General features: G+C 41.4%; 1 protein-coding gene across 1 annotated transcript in view; it reads left to right on the top strand.

The window, feature by feature from the left end:
* Window positions 1-1,866: 1,866 nt before the first annotated feature.
* Window positions 1,867-10,490, top strand: part of LOC107103703 (FRAS1-related extracellular matrix protein 2-like) — a 39,040-nt gene continuing 30,416 nt past the window's right edge. Inside the window, exons 1-2 of the mRNA XM_015403502.1 lie at window positions 1,867-7,045; window positions 7,935-8,024. Coding sequence (XP_015258988.1) covers window positions 2,023-7,045; window positions 7,935-8,024 — 5,113 coding nt within the window. The 5' untranslated portion in view covers window positions 1,867-2,022. The remainder of the gene's footprint in view (window positions 7,046-7,934; window positions 8,025-10,490) is intronic.

The following is a 10,490-nucleotide window of genomic DNA, read 5'->3' as shown; positions in this document are numbered from 1 at the left end:
GGAGATTATTGCATTCATTTAAAGTAGTAGAAATTAATAATCTAAAAGAATCTGCTCTTGATTTGCATATCACTCCCAAAACAAGATCAAGTAGACTTTCTGGTTCGATTGAAGACTTGGAAACTCTTTAGAGTTAAGCCAGCAGACAAACAGCAGATTGATCAGGCAATAAATGTTTCTTAATTTTAGATTTGTTTAATCATTAAAATGTAATTATGTTCCATGTAATCAAGAAAAGCTGAACATTGATAACTGAAGCACAAAACTTTTGTATCAGACTGAATCGTAATGATGATCCTTAAAAGATTCCTCAGTATTTTTATCTAAACATGACCTTATACCTGGAGGGCAGATTATCATTTTCTCCATGAATGACTTCCTCATTTCTACATGCTGTGTTCTGTTAATATCAATGACACATAAAAGGTTTTCAAGCATTATTCCTGAGATACAGCCACATCCTTAACATCACTGTTAGAAGTAGGATTTAACACTATTAACACTCAACTAACCCAAAATTTCCCCTCTATGGGATAATAAATGTTCCCGAAGTGCAAAATTATTTATTTCTCTGATTGCAAAAGCTTTAGATGTTTAAACAGTTACAGTCGGCAGCTCCTCGTTGTCTCTAAATGCAAGTGGAGATCGTGGATGTCAGGCAGGCCTCCTCTCTTTCAGAGTTGAAGGGTCTTCTTAAAACACACCTATAAGCTGAGGCCTTTTGTACATCCTGAGAGCTTCACCCTATTTCATTTTTTTTTATTACTTTAAATTTTTTTATTATTTTAATTACTTTTACTTTTAACTATTTTAACAGTTTTTTAAACTCTTAATCTCTATTCTAGCTGTCTGTATTTTGCTTTTCTATTTGAATTGTACTGTTGCTTTCAAATATATGTACAGTACTTTGATGACCTCTGTTATTTTAAAAGTGCTTTATAAGGGTGTTGTACAGTGACCAAGTGGTTAGCGTGCACAAACCCATGGGTTCGAAAAGAGGTATGCTATGCTATACAGTCAAAAATACAGCTAACCCTCTGTCAGATTAAGCAATGTACTGTAGTTTTCGGCAAAATATAGAGTCTGCCCTTTCAGCACGACTAGATACATATTTGCAGAAAAGATATTATGGCCCCTAAATATCCTACAATCAAAAGATTGGGAAGAACTCATGGAAAGACATTGATGTCATTCTTGGATGACATGAAGAGGCACTGAAAATGTTGAGAACACTGTGTTTTCCACTTCTATTTCACATGTATAGTTGTGACCTTGCTGTCCCCTACGTTGACCTCAGAGAGTCAGCCAAGCTATTATGATACTGTAAAACTCTGTTTTTGACAAACCAATGAAAAAGTTACTAGTTCAGTCCTCCAGTCAGGATGCATTAACCCATTAGAGGGCACTGGTTCCTAGCAGTTTAACAAGGCACTGCAGTTGCAAATCAATAAAACAAAAGTTCTTAGTATAAAACCCCCAGGAAACTGAAGATAAATCATCTCCAGTCCATACAGTTAATAAAAGGGTCAATTAGATAAAAAATAAAGGAGAAACAGTCTGGAGCAATATTTTATGTATTTTAAATATCTATTATACATTTCACTAATCACTCAGCAATGTAATAAAGATGGTAATAAACTTTGTTTACTTAGTTTATTTACCAGTTTTATTTCCCCACTACCCCTTTTAGTGAAGAGGAGAGGGGGTTTAGTGTGTTTGAAGCAGCTCTTTTTCAGACTTGTCCAATGGCCTTTCTTAAATTAGCCATGGGGGCTGGGGGCTCCCTCCCCATGCTGACAGAAGGAGGAGTCAGTGCTTGTCACTGTCTACTGTTTCATTCTTACCTGCACAGCCCTGCAGCCTTCCCACCACTTGTGCCTCTGTGTGGCCACACAGACCCAAGGAGACTGAGAGGCACAGACAAACAGGACAAGTTTTCTTTTTTTCATCTTTTTTTGTTTGTTTGTTTCATCCAGGGGAGGATTTTGTGATAATTGAGCTGCGGGGTAACTGGCAGAGGATATGGCTGGTTGTCTGCAAAGTTCCCAGCTTTGCAAAAAGTGGGAATTTCTTAAATGGTTGCTCTTTGCTCTCAGCTCATGTCTGGGTTCAGTGCTCTCAGAGCCGTTTGATCCCAGTCACCTCTTCTACCACAAATCTGGACCTAATGAGAACGACATAATCATCGCCAATAATGGGATCCGGGTACCCTTCGGGAGGTCAGTGTTTTTGGACCCTGTGAATGACCTGATTACAGAAGTGCAGCCTGGTGACCGCTGCCACATAACGGTTTTGGACAATGACCCAGTGACCCAAAAACCTGGGATGTTGACCCCGAAAAAGTTTCCCTGTTCATTCGGAGCAGATGAAGTCAAGTACACTCACTTTGGATCTCGGAGCCCCAGCAGGGATCGTGTAAAGATGCAGCTTCGTTATGACTCCCACACAGACACAGTTATCGTCCCATTCATGCTGGAAGTGGAAGTGGTTTTCCAGCAGCTCGAGATACTCATCAGGAATATGCCCCTCAACGTGGAGAAACTCAATGGGGACAGCAGCCCAATTGACAAAAAGGCTCTGGAGTTTTCCTTCGAGGATGGGGTCACACAGTGTAAGATCACAGTGCTGGCCGGCGCTGGAGGTCTACCCAGGTACGGCACGCTCTTGAATAGTCCTCCCAGTGGCCAAATGGTTGATTGTGAAGAGTTTGTAAATCTGGGTGTTCGCTACAAACACACAGCTAAAACCAAGTCACCGAACAGAGACTATATCCCAATGATGGTAGAGCTGCAGGATAACGAGGGCAACACAATAATGCAGGAGCATTTTCAAACAATGGTCAGAATCAGAGAAGGTGCAGAGAACGCTGCTCCCAAACCCAGTTTTGTAGCCATGATGATGATGGAGGTAGATCAGTTTGTGATGACGGCTATAACGAATGACATGTTGGCGGCTGAAGATGTTGAATCTGATCTGGATGATTTGATTTTCAACATCACTTCACCTCTGAATCCTCAGCAGGGTTATATCATCAGCACAGATGACCAGAACCTCCCCATCACCTCCTTCAACCAGAGGGACATCAGAGAGTTAAAAATAGCTTACAAGCCACCCTCAGAGGACTCGGATCAAGAGAGGATTTTCCAGTTGGAGTTTGAAATCATAGATAGTGATGGTGCTGTCTCCGACACATTTGCCTTTATGATTGTGGTGAAACCTATGAACACTTTAGCTCCAGTTGCAACCAAAAATACAGGCCAGCTCTTATTTGAAGGTCAATCCCGAGCTCTGTCCAGCTCACAGAATTTGGAAATCAGTGACGAGGATAACTTGGAAGATGTGAGGATCACTGTTGTCGATGGTCTGAAGCACGGGGACCTCACCGTGCTTGGGGTGCGCAGGAAATATTTCACGCCGTCAGATCTAGACGCTGGCATTGTTGTGTACCAGCATGACGGTAGCGACACCTACAGCGACAACATCATCCTAAGAATGACTGATGGGAGAAATGATGTGGAATTTTTGTTTCCCATCACTATTGTTCCCACCGATGATGAGCCCCCTATAATTAACGCTAACACTGGCCTGGTGCTGTCAAAGAATGAAATGATGCAGATCTCTCCCTTCATTCTGAGTGCCACAGATATCGACTCAGATGACTTGTTTATAAAGTTCATTCTTGAAGCACCGTACTCGACTGTAGGGGAGCTCCTGCTCAGGCAGGTCGACCCCCCCGCTGACCCCTCTCAGTGGAAGTTTAGTGAGACAGATGAGATGTTTGAGCAGGTGGTAACTGAGTGGTCTCAGAAGGATATTCTCGATGGAAAGCTGTTCTACCATCACATTGGACCCCACATCACCACCACAGTAACAGATGAGTTTGTTTTTCGTGTTCAGGATGACAATGACCCTCCTAATCAGTCAGGTGAGCACACCTTCACTATTAAAATCCTCCCCATTGATGACCTTCCCCCAGAGCTGTCCCTGGGCACCACGCTTCAAATGACTGTCCAGGAATATCAGCTTACATTCTTCAGGAAGAAATTCTTGTGTTATACTGATCTGGATTCAGAAGACAGAGACCTGAAATACACAATTATCAAAAGGCCAACTGATACAGATGACAACAATCCAGCCCCTTTAGGTCAGATTGTGCTGACCGACAGCCCTGATACTATTATTACAGAGTTTACACAAGCCCAGGTTAATCACCACAAAGTGGCTTACAAGCCTCCAGACCTGGAATTAGGCATCACACCAAAAGTAGCTCAGTTTACATTCATTGTGGAGGACACAGCTGGTAACTCAGCAGATGGATTATTTACAATTTTTCTCCAGCCAGTTGACAATAAACCCCCAGAAATTATTAACACAGGGTTTACTGTCATGGAAAGAAGTTCTTTTACCATTACCATTAAGGAGCTGTATGCTTCTGACACGGACACAGATGATGAAAATATCATCTTCACTTTGACCCAGGCTCCCATATATGGACAGCTGCATTATTTAGGTATTCACATGTCAAACGGAGAAACATTCAATCTCCAAGATATTGAAAATGGCCGCTTGACTTACGTCCATGATGGAGAGGAGTCAGTAAGTGATGTAATCAAGCTTGATGTGAGCGATGGTTTCCATGAGGTGCCCATCACTCTTAGGGTCACCATAGAGCTAGTTGATAATGAGACTCCGACTATCATGCTCCCAGCTGGCGTACTGGGAGCCGCCATCGATGTGTTGGAGAACGGAGCAACAGAGATCACCAATAACATCATTCAAGGGCGTGATAAAGACACGGATGACCTGATGCTTACTTTCATTGTGGAGGAACCTCCGAAGCTGGGTGAAATCCTTGTTAATGTTGCTCCAGCTGAGAGGTTCACCCAAGAGGACCTTATCAATGGACTGGTTGTGTATGCTCACACTTCTGGTGAAATTGGTCCAATTAAAGTACACGACTCCTTCAACCTAACTCTGTCTGATATGTCTGATCAGTGGGTTGTAGGTGGCAATAAAGTCCAGGGTGTAACTGTTCATGTGACCATTCTTCCTGTTGACAGCATTCCCCCTATCGTCAGAGTTGGGGAGCAATTAATTGTGGTGGAAGGGGAGAAGAATGTCATTACCATAAATCACATCCAAGCTGAGGATGTTGACACAAACAATGACGACATCCTATGCACAATTATTGTCCAACCAACATTTGGTTATGTGGAAAATATTTCCCCAGCCACAGGATCTGAGAAATCCCGAACTGGTACTGCCATCACTGCATTTACAATTAAAGATATAACTCTAGGTCACATCTACTATGTCCAAAGTATCCACAAAGGAGTTGAACCTGTAGAGGATCAGTTAATATTCCGCTGCTCTGATGGTATCAACTTTTCTGAACGCCACTCCCTCAACATCATCGTCATCCCAGCCAATGATGAGAAACCAGAGATTTTTACCCGGGAGTTTGTGGTAATGGAAGGCATGAATATTGTTATTGACACGCAGCTACTGAGCGCTGCTGATGCTGACCTCCCTAAGGATGAGCTGTTCTTTGAGATCATCAAAAACCCCAAGCATGGTGCAATCATCCAACAGCTAAGCACTGGCACCATCCCTGTAGAAAAGTTTAACTTGGAACAGATAAAAGAAGAAGCCAATATTGTCTATGAACACGATGACTCAGAGACTAAAGAAGACAGCTTTGAGGTCAGGCTTTCTGATGGAAAACACACTGTGGATAAAACTGTTCTCATCATCGTCATTCCTGTTGATGATGAGACTCCGAGAATGGCCATAAACGATGGTCTTGATGTAGAGATTGGGGAGACTAAGATCATCAGTAACAAGGCTTTAAAAGCGACAGACCTTGACTCTGAAGATAAAGAGTTAACATATGTTGTGCGATACGGACCTGGGCAGGGCTACCTTCAGCGTATCAGCAAATTCGGTGTTGTTTTAGGAAATATTACTCTGGGGATGAATTTCACACAGGATGAAGTAGATAAGCAGCTCATTCAGTATGTACACACAGGCCAAGAGGGAATACGTGACCTGCTGAAATTTGACGTCACAGATGGTATCAATCCCCTCATCGACCGCTACTTTTACATCAACATTGGAAGCATTGACATGGTGTTCCCAGATGTTATCAACAAAGGTGTGACTCTCAAAGAAGGCGGAAAAGTAACGCTCACCACTGACCTCCTGAGCACATCTGACATCAACAGTCCTGATGAGTATCTCAGCTTTAGCATTACAAGAGCTCCCAGCCGGGGGCATTTAGAGTGCACTGACCTCCCAGGTGTTCCTATTTCTACCTTTACACAACTGCAGCTGGCCGGCAATAAGATCTACTACATACACACCTCAGAAGATGAGGTGAAGATGGACAGCTTTGAGTTTGAGGTAACTGATGGCTACAACCCTGTCTTCCGAACCTTCAGAGTGTCCATCACTGATGTGGATAACAAGAAACCTGTGGTCACTGTACACAAGCTGGTTGTTGAAGAGGGAGAAGTAAAGCTCATTACACCCTTTGAGCTATCAGCTGATGATCGAGACACGCCAGACAACCTCCTGCGCTTCACCGTCACACAGCTACCTGTGCACGGCCAGCTGCTGTTCAACAACACCCGGCCAATCACAACCTTCACCAAACAGGATCTGAATGAGAATCTCATTAGCTACAAACACGATGGCACAGAGACCAACGAAGACAGCTTTTCTTTCATTGTCACAGATGGCACTCACACTGACTTCTACATCTTTCCTGACACTGTGTATGAAACTCGCAAACCTCAAACAATGACCATCCTCATAAACACAGTGGACAATGGTATGCCCCAGATTGTGGTCAACAAAGCTGCGGCTTCATTAAAAGTCCTCCAAACAGGACACCTGGGCTTTGTTTTCACCAGCAAAGTCCTTAGATCAGAGGACAGAGACAGTCCCCAGAGGGTCCTGAAGTACACCGTGTCTGAGCCGCCGCTGCATGGCTTCATTATGAACATGGAGCTGGGAAACCATAGCATCCAGACCTTCACTCAAGGTAAGCAAGCAGCAATTGCACACAATTTCAGGCCAATAGGCTGAGTATCTGCATGTTTTTGGAACATTTCAGATTCCCAGGTTCAGCACATTTGTGTTAAATGGTTAGATAATTATCAGGCCTTTGCAAAACATCTAAAGTCTTAAGAAAGAAGAATTGAATTTTATAGATAAGCAATGAATCACTACAATTTTACAGTATTTAAAGACATAAATCTGATTCCATATGCCAATGTTTAAAATCAGATCTTTCTGAAGAGCAAACGTTAACCATAGTATCACACTTCCATTTTTCAGCTTAGGTTGGATTTTAATAATTTATGTTTATTAATTTATGTCTAAATTTTCACACAAAACTTCCATAGTAATATAGCATGTTTATATCCACAAATACCAACAAAAAATTCTCATTAATATTCAACATGACAGCTACTGGCAGGGTTCACACATGTTCAGACTTTTGCAACATCGTTGGTAATGGGGTTACTTAAGACTTAATATAGATGATAAACAAACAGCTAAAATTGTGACATAAAATATGCTTAGAATTTCAGATGTTCATCAGATTTATTTCACAGATAATGTTAAATTCTGCAGAAAATGAGGAGATGTGAGGAAAAATGTGAGTTTGCTTTCTGACATGTTAATGAAATACCTAAAATGTTAAATTACCTTAATAATTTTCATGAGATGAAACAAACTGCATTATAGCATATGGGCATATTTAAAAATAGTCAGAATTGTTGTTGATTACACAATATTAAGTTATGAAACACAATCCCAGATTTAAAAATCAAAGACCAACATATTTAAAACTTTTTGAAATTATTGTTGCCCAGAAATGTTATTATTTCATCCAAATTATTGGATTTTTCCATTTATCACAACAGCTGAGATCAACGACTTGAAGATCTGTTATGTGCTGTTGGACGGGAGCAACGCCACAAGTGACATCTTCTATTTCACCGTCGAGGACAACGGTAAGACCGTTTTTTTCTGAGCAGCTAAAATAAATTATTTACCAGGTGGTTTACTTTCACCTTAAAGCTGCTAAATATATAGAAGTTCTACTTCTGTCATTCACAAGCCTTTGCATCACAAAGACTTAGGGCAGCTGGCCATGACTGATGATAGCAGCGGGGTGCTGCAGGTTCAAAGACCCACAGAAAGCTTCTACTGCACATGAGTAAGAGTGAAAGACTGCCATGTCCATGAACAACAGGCTAGTTTTCCTCCCGGAGTTTCTTAGAGCTTTTAAAATGCCTTTAAAACATGTACTTACACCTATAGTTCATTCCAAGAATGAGAGGTTATTACTTTATATGTTGTTATTGTCTGTTTTTGCTAGAGAAAATTGAAAAATACAAATCTCTACGATGAATGAGATGTCAAACATCATCCATCCATCCATCCATCTTTCCATCTGTCATTCCTTCATCCATCCATCATTCATCCATCTTTCCATCTGTCATCCATCCTCCAGTGTTTTATTCTTTTCCAGCTTCTTATTTTCATTACACTGTCACAAGTACAGAGCAACAAAATTAACTATCTGCATTTAACCCATCCCATTGGGGAGCAGTGGTCTGCCATTGTGGGGTTAAGGGTCTTTGCTCAGGAACCCAGAGTGGCAGACTGTTGGAGTGGGGATGAAACTCAGAACTTCAAGATACCAAACACAATACCCTAACTAACTACTAGCCCTAACCATTCATCATCCATCCGTCATCCATCCATCCATCCATCCCTCATCCATCATCCATCCATCCATCCATCCATCCATCCATCCATCCATCCATCCATCCATCCATCCATCCATCCATCATCCATCTGTCATCATCCATCCATCTATTTATCAATCATCCATCCATCATCATCATCATCATCATCCAACCATCATCCATCCATCATCATCATCATCCAACCATCATCCATCCAACCACACACCCACCCATCTATCGTTCCATTCGTCCATCCATCCATCCATCCATCCATCCATGCAACTAACCATCCATCCAACCATCATCCATCTATCTATCCATTCATCCATCCATCTATCCACCCGTTCATCCACCCATCCATTCATGCATCCACCCATCCAATTTTCCCTGAAGGCTCACTACATGTGGTGTTTATCCCCAGCAGTCACTGGGTGAGACAGGAGGAAGCACTCTAAGAGCGTAAAACAAAGACACACAGGACAGACATCAGTCACTCAAACTCCTGAACATGAGGGGGATTTAGAGTACAATAACAGCCAGGTTTTATTGTGCAATAATACAATTCCAAAAATAAAACCAGTTTTCCTTTTAGTAAGACAAAAGTACCAAACGTCACACTGGAGCATCCTGTAAGGATCAAGCTGGTGGATTAATCCTGGGAAGTTTTAAAAACGTCTGTGTTGACGGATGTGGCTGCATCCTGGTTCCTGGACATGTAGCAGCATGCAGCTGCAGAGCATCCTAATGGTCACACTATCTCCAGATAAATCTCAGCAGATGAGCTGTTTGTTTGAGGGTAAAACTCCAGGTCAGGAGAGATTTGCACCGAAGATAATCCACCCAGTTTGGCCTTTAGGTAACAAACTCTTCATCCAGTGTACTGGATGCCAGTCTAATTTTGACTATCCTTAATTGTGTATGAATTTGTTAGATATTATCTTTTTCTTAACATAAAAATTTAGATTTCTTTTTTTACTTAGATAAAAGATTATTCATATCTGTTCATTTTTCTTTATCAAACGTTTTTCTGTCTTAAACAACTAAAAAGAATAAAACCATATGAAAACATTGCATGTTTACCATTATTTATAAAACATTTGTTGGAAACAATGATGGCTGTAAACGTTATTCTTTTTGAATAACAGAGTTATTCTAGATGCTGCATGTCTATCCATCCCAGACGTCACAATTTCATCCCAACATCCTTCAGCTAGTAAATCCTAAACCCATTAGTTCATTATGTTTCGCTTGATACATCAGGGTGGCAGTGGGGCTGGTGTCTATCTTTGGCAGCATATTATGGGGTTTAATCGGTCTTCCATAGTACATGGGTGAGAGGTGGGGTTCACTCTGTATTGGTCGCCAGTCTGTCACAGGGCAACACAGAGATATAGAGACACACACAACCATGCCCACACACACACACCTACACACACACACACACACACACACACACACACCTAAGGACAATTTAGAGAACCCAGTTAAGCTAACAGTCAGGATTTTGGATTGTAAGGGGTAGTACCCAGAGAGAACCCTTGCATGCACAGAGAGAACTTGCAAACTCCATTCACAAAGAACCTAGACTGGGAATCAAACTCTTAATTATGGAAATAATTGATAACACATAACATAATATATTTGATTAAAATATGCATTTCTGAAGATTTGATATCATATCTTGATTATTAGGTTTAATGCTTGAATCAGTTTTGGAATAGCTAA

The sequence above is a fragment of the Cyprinodon variegatus genome, unplaced genomic scaffold (assembly GCF_000732505.1).
Source record: "Cyprinodon variegatus isolate N-32 unplaced genomic scaffold, C_variegatus-1.0 Scaffold1509, whole genome shotgun sequence".
Classification (NCBI taxonomy): Eukaryota; Metazoa; Chordata; class Actinopteri; order Cyprinodontiformes; family Cyprinodontidae; genus Cyprinodon; species Cyprinodon variegatus.
Note: the sequence above shows the minus strand (reverse complement) of the source record. Positions and strands in the feature narration are given on the sequence as shown.